Source organism: Talpa occidentalis, unplaced genomic scaffold, assembly GCF_014898055.3.
Source record: "Talpa occidentalis isolate TD23 unplaced genomic scaffold, MPIMG_talOcc4v2.1 talOcc4.7, whole genome shotgun sequence".
NCBI classification, from domain to species: Eukaryota; Metazoa; Chordata; class Mammalia; order Eulipotyphla; family Talpidae; genus Talpa; species Talpa occidentalis.
The window spans coordinates 97962508-97974785 of record NW_023605083.1 but is presented as its reverse complement, the minus strand read 5'-3'; the positions used below and the strand labels follow the sequence as shown (position 1 = coordinate 97974785).

The window sequence follows — 12278 nt, the reverse complement described above, 5'->3', positions numbered from 1 at the left end:
CAAAAGAAAATGAGACTGGCTTGGCCTGTCTTGTGTTCCTTGAACCCCTGTGGGTGGTTGGTTCTGGCTACTTCATGTTCTAAATGCTCACAAAATATTGATAAACCATGTTAGAATTCAGCTGTGTGTTAATATCAGATTTATTAGTCTGCTGTTTGCAGAATCTGCCATATTTTCCTTTTGGAAAGCCCAAGACAGTTTTGCCTGTCTTCATCTGCTGTTCTCCCCAGTTTCTCAGTTTTTCAGTCAAGGAAAATTGTGCCTGTGGGGAGAAGTGTTTGGGTCAGAATACTCATGTAAAAGGAACTCTCTGGGTGTCTCCTTCCCTCTCTTTAACTCTGTTACTCTGTCAGCTCTTTTTTGTCTATTCATTTTCAGTTTCAACATCTTTCTTCTTGTTATGAAAGATCAAAGTAAAATAGAAAGTTAGAAATATTTACTTTCTTTCCGTATTGTTTCACATGATAGGCATATCTTTATTTTTGCTTGCCCCCAAACGGAAATTTGCTTAAAACAAACAAAATCTAAAAAAGAGAACAAAGACCTCTGTTATATCACCGGTCATTTCCCCCAGCTCTGTGTGCCAGTCTTCTGTATCTACCCAGTTATTTCCTCTCCTATTATGTAGACTCATTTTGAGAAAACAAAAAAAACAAATCTGAACTCATCAGGAGTAACTTCTAGGGTCAGATTGTTTTGTTCCATTATTAGACCACTTTGACTGCAGAGTCAAAATGTAATTTTAGCCTCTGTATAATTTATTCTTGTCTCAACTTTTTGAAACCTAAGGGCATAGAATGTTTCAAGAATGTTCTGAATTTTGAGTAAATTCCCACATTATGTCAAGATTCACGATGAAATGTTGAGCTAGGAATGATAGGAATACTAATCCAATCATGTCTCTTTATCCTGGTTCAGCATGTTTTTGGAGTGACTTGTCATTAAATCAAATCCACCCCACATAGGTGGCATTTATAACATGCATTTCACTGTGCTAGGACTAAGATATAGTGACCCTGAAGATAACTAGCTATGTCTTGGGATCACAAAAAGTTGATTTAAATTGAAGTAAAAAGTGTTCCTATGTGAAAAGTTAAATTTAAGACAGCAATAGCTGAGTCACTATATGAAATGGATTCCTCATTTCCATGTCCTGGTGCATGGCTTCTAATTTAACATATTCTTGGTCTATGTTCAGAGACTGAGCTTTGTACTGGGTTGCTAGCTGATTTCTGCACCTGATTGCTCCCCATCTCCACAGCCAACTGTCCCTGCTCCAGGGGCTTCCACTCTAGCCCCATTAGCCTCAGACAGAAGGAAGGAAGGGTAGCATACACATGTGTTGCTTCTAGCTCCTCAGACTCTGGTGCTGACTCCCTCCTCCTGCAACCATAATGAAATATCTTGACAGCAGGCAGGAGGCCCTTGCAGGGGGGTTCACTGTACACGTGTGTCAGGCATCCACATGCTGGAGATAGTTCAGGTAGAGTGACGGGCCATCCAGGCTTTGCTGGGACAGAGCCAGTCTTTTATTTCTGATCTGCTCTGTTGAGAAAATTCCATGGTCTCCCCAAAATAAGGAGGGCAGGAACTGGAAAAGAAGAAACGACAGGTCGTCTAATGAGGACTGAGGGTCAGCATAGCAGTGTCCAGTCACTAAGGTTCAGGTTATTTGAGGAAATTTCCCTCCAATTAATAACTTATGTGGTGAGTATGGTGAGTATCTGAAAAAAGTGTGTGTGTGTGTGTGTGTCTCATATCAAAATTTTTAAAAAAAAATTTGTCACAAATTGCAATTAACCCTTATATTCTCTCGTATATATTGAGCTATGGCAATGCAGTATTCAGTCTTTTCAAATTCTAACGTGTTCTCCAGAAGTTTAAACTTTTATTATCCTTCTGTTCCACTCACGCTTCTCAGACCCCTCTCTCTTCCTCCTGCTCCATCTTCTATTCCAGTCAGCTTAAAGTTTACTTTTGAAATTAAATTTTATTTCCCCCTGTTACACTTTGGGGCCCAAAGGACTATGGTGGCATCCATCTCAGGGTATGATCCTGTACCTCTCAATCGTGTACAGTGGTGTAAACCAATTAACCTCAATAAAAAAGGTCACTGGCCACCCAGGCTTTGCTGGGACAATAAAAAAGGCAGCAAAACTTCTGCCCACTTGTGCCTATGCAGTTGTTCCTCTTCAACATTCTTCTCCCTGGCAGCAGCTCTCCTGCCTACTTATGACCTGTGACCATGCTAATGCTCTCTTCACTGACCTCCACCCTTTGCAAAGAAGCAGAGGCAGCTCTCCTCCCAAGGCTGCCCGCCTGTGACTATGCAGGCCTCCCTTTTGACAAACCTGTCCCTTTTGGGAGCTGCTCTTTCTGCCCGCCTGCTTGTGTCTATGCAAGTGTCCTTTATTCTTCTCCCCCTTTTCATAATAAACCTGCCCTTTTGAATATTAAAAAAAATAAAAATGTTTGAAAAACCCAATGAGCCCCACCCTCTTTCTGAGGGGTCAGTATTAACTGATAGCCTTGGGACCCCCCTCTACCTCCTGTGCCCCCTGCCCCAGGCTGTGTGCGCTCACAGGTTTGGCTTTAATGGCCCAAGTCATCACTTCTGGATGGATCTTAAGTCAAAGTTAAAGGGTAAAAAAATTCACAAAACAGGTAAGACATTTCCATGTCATTTTTCTTTTAAAAATCACACATGCGCTCATTATTTATTCACGTGCAGTTGAATGTATGTTCACACATTTAACGCACGTATAGATGCTGGAGTGTACATCAATTATTGGGTTGCCCAGGATGAGCCAATGACAATAATGATGATGACGTAAGTTTTAGCATATATGAGGTCTTAGTATGTACCATGCAATCTCTTAAGTGCTTTGCATATGGTATCTCATTTAGTTCTCACAACAATTTTGTGAATTAGGAATTACTGTGTCTTCATTTTACAGGTGAGGAAGCTGAAGAATAGAGGATTAAGTAACACATGTCCACAGTGCTGGGCTGAACCCAAATCCTCACACTCATCACCACTAAGCTGTACCTCCTCCAGACACATGGGTGAGCTGGTGTCCTCCAGACATATGTGGTTGAGGCTGGAGTCCCAGTGAATTTTTTTCTGATGACTGGTTCCCTGCGGAGGTTTCTGGTTAGTATTCTCCAGCAGTTAAATAACTTAAAAGTATATTAGACATTTGTATTTTCACTTTGATAGTGAGTTCAGAAAATGAGTATAAATATTCAGAATCATTGCAGTAGTTACCTTGTAACCAAACAGCGATAAACATGAGACTTTTACATCTAATTTTACATTCACAGCTATTTAATGGTCATTAATAACAAGTTGACACTCAACACTAGGCTCACAATATCCTTTAAAAGGGGATCCATATATTACTTAAACTTGACTAACACAGTTCTTGTTAGAAACGAGATGACCTGCTCTTTCAGGATATACAGCAACTGCCTTCACATGAAGTGCTAAGTTTAGGAGATTTACGGTAAAGCCATGTTTCCTAGGAGGTCAGTACAAAAAGCCAGTCTTCTACGGGCAGTTTCTGGAGAGATAAGCTTTCCATCCATCACAGCCGTTTATTTTCACTTTGGGAGATGTTTATAACAGAAAAGGCTCAATTGGGATATTTATCAGCTTTTCCTGTTCCTCTGGTGTTTGGTGGGGTCGACAACGGGCAAGGATAAAATGAACTGGTCATCTCAAGATCATGGAAAACCTGGACTTGAGGCTCAGGAGTGCCCCCAATTTTCGTTGTGAGAAGGCAAATGATTCTGTCCCTGTGTGCCGCAAGTGTGAAACTTGTATCTTGGCTTGGAAGATCTTCTCTACCAAAGAGTGGTTTCGACGGATCAGTGAGAGATCACAAAGGAGGTTTTTGGTTAGCGTCCTGATGCAGTTAGATAGCTTGTATTTGTTACACTACTTTCAAAATATTCTTCAGCCCACACAGGCGAAGGACTTCATCTACAGCCGTTCTCGGATCATCTTCAGCAAGAAGGAGGGGAAAGTTGTGAAGTCTTCCTTGAACCAAATGTTGGATAAAACAGTGGAAGAGAAGATGAAGGAGATTTTGTACTGGTTTGGGAAGAGCACCCACCGAACTAAAGCTCATTACACACTTTTGCTGCTGCAGATGTGCAACCCCAAATTACTGCTCACTGCTGCCAATGTCATCAGAATCCTGTGTCTGAGAGAGCGGAACAACATTGCAGGTAAACAAGACCACAGGTAGAGAGCGACCAGAGGGCCCCTAAAGATAGGAAGCGAGACTTCAGTAGCCTATAAAGGAATGAGAGGTGTGGACAAGCTTAGACTGGCGGGCATTTTTCAGTGTGTAGGATAGAGGTCTTTGTCCTGACACCCGATCTTGTTTACCAAAGGAGAAATTGTTGAATATGACTTCCTTCTAGAAAATTATCAAATGACAAATGCAGAAGGAAGTACATTTAATGTCAAGCATTTAAAATGGATTTCTACATCCCTTAGGCACAGAAATGGCTGCTCTGTGACTACTACTTAATGCTGGTGTGGTTCCTCCATAAGTAGTTTAGAGATTGAACTTGGCTTGGCACAGATGTAAGGGAGAAGCGACTGAATAGCTTTGCCCTTCAGCTTGCACTGAACAGAAACCAGGCCAAATGGTCAAAACCTTGGGCCTTTTTAAAATTCATTCCACCGTGTATTCCTTGCTTGCACGTAAAGTCAACCTTGAAGTTGAGTTTCTCCAAAGCCGGAGATCAGCAAAAGGGCCAGAAAAAATCTAGGGCAGTAGTTTTCAAACTTTAGCTTGTCTCAGAATCCTGGGAGCCCAGATGACTGGGCGCCTCTCACAGAACTTGTGACTCATCAGGTTTGAAAAAGGCAAGATTCTGCATTTTTAACAAATTCCCAGCTGACGCTGATGTTGCTGGTCTGGAGACACCACTTTCAGAGCCATTGGTCTTTCATACAGTGAGAGGATCTTGGTAATATCTGTTCAGCTGCATCAGGAAACAAAACAAACCAGAGAGGAGGCAAGATTGGAGATTACAGAGGGGTCCAGGAGTAGATGGTATAAGAAGCACAGGTTTGCTGGGGCTGGGGTAAGGGTGGGAGAAGATCAGGGAAAAGCTGTCAGAGGGAGGAGTTTCAGGAGTTCTTAAAAGTGGGGAATACCAAATATCCATGCCACCTGATATGTGGTGATAGACTAATGGAATCCAAAGGAATTTTAAAATTAGATGGTATAGGGAGAAATTAGATAGTAATATAGGCCACATTTGTCTCATTGGTGTGTCAGGCAAGTAAAAGAATGATAATCTGGAATGAAAAAGCAGTGAAAAGAAAATCAGAGAATCCTGTACATTAGTTTAGAGATTAACTATTCCAACTCCTTAATTTTATAGACGAGGAAACCAAAATTCAGGGAATCTGGGTGACTTGGTACAGGTTACCCAGCAGGAAAATTGAAAACCAGGTTTCCCCCTCTAGCCCTCCTGAAAAGGGTACAGGGGAGGGCAGAACACAGTAGGCCTTACTTATACACACACATGCAGTATTCTGAACTTCATCACCCATCATAGGAATCAGCTACTTATATTGAAGTTGTGTAAGTCCAGTTACAAGTGTGGCAAGCTTCCTCTTATCCTAGGAGAAAGTCTCTTAAAAAGTTAAAATATTATACAATCTTCCCTTGATGGACACTTAAGTTCTTCCTACATCTTGGCTATTGTGAAAAATGCTGCAATGAACGTAGATAATATGATTGAAACTTGAGGTGTTATGCTAAGTGAAGTAAATCACAAAGAGAGAAACAAATACTGTTTGATTTCACTCATATAAGGAATATAAGGAAACAAAGCAAATGAACAAAACAAAACAAAACAAAAACAAACCCGTAGATTCTGATAACAAAATAATGGTTACCAGAAGGTAAGGTTAAGGGGTGGAGGGAGGAACAGGCAAAGGGGAGGCAATTGTATGGTGAATGGTAACTAGACCTTTGCTAATGAGTGTGGAATGGTACATTTGTGGCGTTATAAGGCTGTACACCTGAAACGTATGTTATTGAACATTAGTGGTATTTCAATTAACAAAAGTTATGGTTTCTAATTTGACCTAGATATGGTTATTCATATCATTGAAGGCAATTGAGCAAGAGTTTTAGAAGAGCAGTCATATTCTACCTCCTGCCTATAGCTCTCTTACTCTCTAATATATAGAGCTCTAATAAATGTCACATTTTAAGTGGGCTGGCAAAAACCCCTCGGGGGGAGTTCTGAAAAGATGGTGGCAGAGTGAAGATGCCAGGCTCATCTCCTTCAGATACTCACAACTAGATTGCAGTACCAAAGCCAAAACCAAACCCCAAACCAAAACCCCCTGAGGGAACAGTGAATGACTGTAGCACACAATAGGAGCAATGGTCCAGAGGAAAGGGGTAGGAAAAACTGTAAGTGAACTTTGTTTATAGTAAAAATGGGGCAGTACAACCCATAAGAGGGAGGGATAACTTCTGTGCAGAGCCCCATACAGTTGTTGATTTGTCAGTGACTCTTGAAATCCAGCACTGAAACCCAAGGGGTGCACATCTTGCCACCCAGGACAGAGGATATGTTGTTGGAGAGTTGTGGGGTGAGGGTGCAGAGTGAGGATTATTGACTTAAGCCTGAATCAGAAGGGAGAAAGTCAGAGCACCTGGTCTCCTCAGAGAACAGGCAACACTTGCCCCAAGGCTGAGTTATACAAAACCCCTGCCACCCCAAGGTCCAGGGCTAAAACCAAAACAAAGGAATGCTTGAACAAACTAGAGTTCAAGCCCCTGTCAGTAACAGGAGCAGTCACTCCAGGATACAGTTCTGTGCTGGAAAAGAAAAGAGAACAACTCCTGACCTGTGACCTGATATCAACTATGCCACATCTAGTGCTTAAAAATAGCCTGGAGTGGAAGTGAACATGAGACTGTCAGAGAAACTGAGACTGAGGAGCTGGCCTGGAGGAGGCAGGGTCACTGTGAATCCATGCCACACAACTGGCACCCAAAGCACAGTATAAAGTTTACTGGAGGTGATCCTTTGGTACCCTACTACCCCGATCCTTTGTTATACCTACTAGCCTTTGTCAGTACTAGTCCTCAGATTACTTCAAAAGGTGCAAAGACAACAGTCTGAAAATCTATTCTTATTAAAATCCATAAAAAAAACCCAAAAGAATGGAAAGAGCACACCACGAATCCTGGAGCAAAACAAAGCCAATCAAAAAACCCTCAGAGGAGCTCCAGCCCCACAGAATTGTATAACATGACAGAAGATGAGCTCTAGGTAACAGTTCTGACCACACTTACGGAACTCAAAGAAACAACAGAGGATATAAAACAAGAGAATAAAGATAAAAAAAAATATGAGACAGCTATGATTAGAAATAATGGTACTAAAAATGCTATTGTTGATTTTAAAAATATAATTGAGGGCCTCAATAGAAGACAAACAGAAGCAATGGAGAGAATGAATGAGCTCAAAAGCCCACTTGCGCGTTGTAGATCACAGACAGTACAATGTAGGAAAAAAAAGAATAAGATAAATGAAAAGAGTGTAAGCGCCCCTTGAAACAACTTAAAGAGAAATAATATTTGTATCATGGGGGTCCCAGAAGGAGAAGAGAAAGGCATAGAAAACTTATTTAAAGAAATAACTGCTGAAAATCAACTCAATCTGGAAAACAAATCAGATGTTGTGATCCAAGAGGGCAAAAAAATTTCCCAACAAAATAATACCAGACATACACACATCAGGACACATTTCAAGAAGCTGTTGAAAAGCAATGTCAGGGACAAAATATTAAAAAATCAAGGGAAAAATGAGTAACCTATAAAGGAACACCAATGAGACGGTAGACTTTTCAGTAGAAACACTACAAGCACAAGGGGACTGGGAGGAGATATTTGCAATACTTAAAGAAAAAATTTCCAGCCCTCAATCCTTTACCTACCAAGATTAACATTCAAGACGGAACAAAAAGTAAGGCGCTTCATGTAAAAGGAAATCTAAAGTGATTTATCAACACTAAGATGCACATGAAAGGAATTTAAAGGGGTAATTATACAGCAACAGACCAATAAATATCGAGGCAACAAATACCTAAATCACTCAACATGAAGGTGGAGGGGAGTTACTACGTGGCCTATCAGAACAAGTCAGAAACCAGACTGCCCAATGGGCACACAAATACCCCATCATATTACTAACCTCAGTAAAACCTTCAAACAAAAATTAATAGGAGTAATGGCACACATGAGACAATGGAATGTAATCAAAACATAACAATTCGTTCTCAAAAAATAAAAATGAAAAGACAAACAAAAACCAAACAATTGTCAATTGTTTGTCTGCTAACAAAATAGCAATGAGCACTTATGTCTCTACAATCATCTTAAAAATAAATGGCTTGAATTCACCAGTGAAGATATAAGTGACTGAATGGATTAAAAAAAAAAAGTTCAGTCACTGTTGTTTACAAGAAGCCCACCTTACCAATAAAGAGAAACACAAATTTAGAGTTAAAGGCTGGAAGACATACAAGCAAATGACTACCAAAAACAACAACAAAAAAACCCAAAAGACCAGGAACAACTGTACTTATATCTGATAAAATAGCCTTCTTATAAGAAAGGTAACAGGAGACAGATAGGGACACTATTTTATGATTAAGGGTCTAATACAATAAGAAGGAATAACACATAAATAAACATATGTACCAAATGATGGAGCACTGTGATAATAAAACAATAACAGAATGTAAGAGAGATATTGATAACGACCAATAATACTAGGGGATTTTAATACTCCACTTACAACAACTGACGGCAAAACAAGGCAAAGAATAAATAAGGAAATAATCTCAAGTGAAAAGTTAGACCAAACAGATATAGCACACATTTATAGAACACTCTACCCCAAAACTGATGCATACACATTATTTCAAGTGTGCATGGAACATTTTCCACAATATGCCACATCTTGGAACATAAGTCAATTGTCAAAAAACCCCACAAAGGTTGAAATTATACCCAGTATTCTCTCTCTGTGATAATGACAAAAGTTAGAAATCAACTATAAGGAAAAAAAATAGAAGACTATGAATACATTGATATTAAACAACATGCTGCTTAATAGCTATTGGATAAAAGAGGAAATCAAAGCAGAAATTAGACAATACATTGAAATGAATGAAAATGATTAGAAGCTACCAGAATCTATGGGATGCAGCAAAAACATTCTTAAGTGGGAAGATAATTGCAATAGATGACACATAAAGAAGCAAGAAAAATCACAAATAAACATTTTAATGCCATACCTAAAGCAACTTGAAAAAGTGGAACAAAAGTTAGTAGAAGGAAGGAAATAATAAAATAAGAGCAGAAATAAGCAGAAATAAGCAAAATAGAGATCAAAAAGACTACAAAAGAATCAGTTAAACTAAGAGTTGATTTTTTGAGAAGATTAAGCAAAATAGATAAACCTCTAGCTAAACTACAAAAAAAGAAGCAAGAAAGCACTGGTAAACAGTCACAAATGAAAGAGATATCATCACAGAAAGCATAGAAATACAAAAGCTCTTAAGAGATTTCTATGCACAACTATATGCCAATACGTTTGCTAACCATGAAGAGATGGACACATTTCTAGGTTAATATAGTCTGACAATACTAACCCAGGGAGAAACAAATGAAATGAACAAACTGATGATATGCTTGGAAATAGAAACAGTAATAAACATCTTCCAAAAAACAAAAATCCAAGACCAGATGGCTTTACAAAATGAATTTTTTCAATTTTTTTAAAGCTTTATTTATTTATGCATAAAAGAGCTGGGGTACAGGCCAGAGATGTGGGGGGTGAGAGGATTCACCAGAGACAGAGAGGGGAACAAAGCAGACAGACTGACTGAAATACACTGCTGAGGGGAGCAGCGGGCAAGTCAGGAGAGGTCCATCTTGCCACGTGGGTTGCTCCCTGGCCGGCAAGGGATCGAACTTGTGCTGCAGGGGCTGCGGATTGCTTCATAGTGTAGTGCTTAATCTCTTGTGCTACCAGGGAGGCCCAATTTTATCAAATTTTTAATGTAGAATTAATGCCCATCTTGTTCAAATTGATTTTAAAAATACCAAAAGGCATCCTCCTTAATACATTTTATGATGCCAACATTGTCCTAATATTGAAATTAAAGATAGTACAAGAAAAGGAAATTATAGACTAGTTTCCCTTATGAACATAAATGCATAAATCTTCAATAAAATACTAGCAAATCAAATTCAATAGTATATCATAAAGATTATACAACATGATCAAATGGGATTCATTTCAGGAATAAAAAGATGGTTCGATATATGTAAATCAATTAATATAATGCATCATTCCAACAAAAGTAAAGATAAAAATCATATGATAATATGAATAAAAGCAGAGGAAGCATTTGATAAGATTCAGCACCCATTTATGATAAAACTAAACAATATGGGAATAGAAGGAACCTATCTCAATATAGTGAAGGTCATAGATCATAAACTAACAGTCAATATAATACTTAATGATGAAAAACTGAAAGCTTTCCACTTAAAGCTTTCCCCTTAAACACAGGAAAAAGACAAAGATGCCCTTTGTCTCCACTTGTTTACCTTAGTATTAGAGATTAGAGTATTAGCGTACTAGAGCCAGCAGTAAACACAGGAAATAAAGGGAATCTAAGTTGGATAAGAAGAACTGATACTATCACTATTTGTAGATGATACAGTATTATATATCGAAAAGCTTATAGATTCTATCAAAAAGTTATTAGACGTAATAAGTGAATACGGCAAAATGCAGGGTACAAAGTCAGTGTACAAAGAAATCCATAGTCTTTTTATAGACAAACAACAAACAAGAAGCAATAGAAATTATGAAAATAAATCCAACTACAATTACTTCAAAAAGAATTAAATATCTTGGATTTAGCCTAAGGAGGTAAATAACCTATCCAATGAGAACTACAGGATGTTATGAAAGGACTTAGTGACATAAAGGGTATGGAAGGATATGGGGAGAATCAATATAATCAAAATGACTATCCAGTTTAAAACGATATATTAATTTAACACACTCCATATCAAAACATCAGGAATAATTTTCAAAGAAGCGGAAAGAAAAATATTGTAATTTAAATGGAACCACAAAAGTCCTCGAATTGCAAAAACAACCCTGAGCAGGAAGGAGAGACATGGAGGTATCATATTACATGACTTCAAATGTTACTATAAACCACAGTAATAAAAACAATATGGAAAAAGAAGGCAAGGAACTTTCCTACCTCATGGAGATTAAAAACCACACTACTGGAAGACCACTGGACTAATGAGGAGATCAAAGAAGAAATTAAAAAATTCTTTGAATTGAACGACAAGGAGGACACCAATATCCTAAATGTATGGGATGCAGCAAAAGCAGTAATAAGAGGAAAATATATAGCAATAGAAGCTCACATCAAGAAACAAGAAAGAACTCAAAGAAACAACCTAATCTCGAAGCTCAAAGATCTAGAAAAAGAACAACAAAAAAACCCCAAAACCAGTAGAAGAAAAGAAATAATAAAAACAAAAGCAGAAATAAATGAAATTGAAACTAAAAAAACAATCCAAAAGATCAATGAAACCAAGAGCTGGTTCTTTGAAAAAATAAATAAAATAGACAAACCCCTAGCCAGGCTCACAAAGGAAAAAAGGGAGAAAGCACAAATACACAGAATCATAAATGAAAGAGGAGAAATCACAACGGACACAGCAGAAATCAAAAGAATAATCAGTAACTACTATGAACAGTTATATGGAAACAAGTTCAACAATCTAGAGGAGATGGACAAATTCCTACAACTCTACAATCACCCAAAGCTAGATAAAGAAGAAATAGAACACCTAAACAGACCAATTACAATTAGCGAAATTGAAATGGTAATTAAAAACCTCCCCAAAAACAAAAGCCCAGGACCTGATGGATTTACAAATGAATTCTACCAAACATTCAGAGACGAATTAGTGCCTATCCTTCACAAACTCTTCCAAAAAATTGAGAAGGAAGGGACAATACCAAACACGTTCTATGAAGCCAATATTACACTAATACCAAAACCGAATAAGGACAACACAAAAAAGGAAAACTATAGGCCAATCTCCCTAATGAACACTGATGCAAAAATCCTCAATAAAATTTTAGCTATCAGAATCCAACAATGTATCCATAAGATAATT

General features: G+C 38.3%; 1 protein-coding gene across 3 annotated transcripts in view; it reads left to right on the top strand.

The window, feature by feature from the left end:
* Nucleotides 1-3501: 3501 nt before the first annotated feature.
* Nucleotides 3502-12278, top strand: part of FBXW10B (F-box and WD repeat domain containing 10B) — a 45157-nt gene continuing 36380 nt past the window's right edge. For all 3 annotated transcript variants that reach the window (XM_037492328.2, XM_037492329.2, XM_037492327.2), the window contains exon 1: nt 3502-4233. In XM_037492328.2, coding sequence (XP_037348225.1) covers nt 3729-4233 — 505 coding nt within the window. In that variant the 5' untranslated portion in view covers nt 3502-3728. The remainder of the gene's footprint in view (nt 4234-12278) is intronic.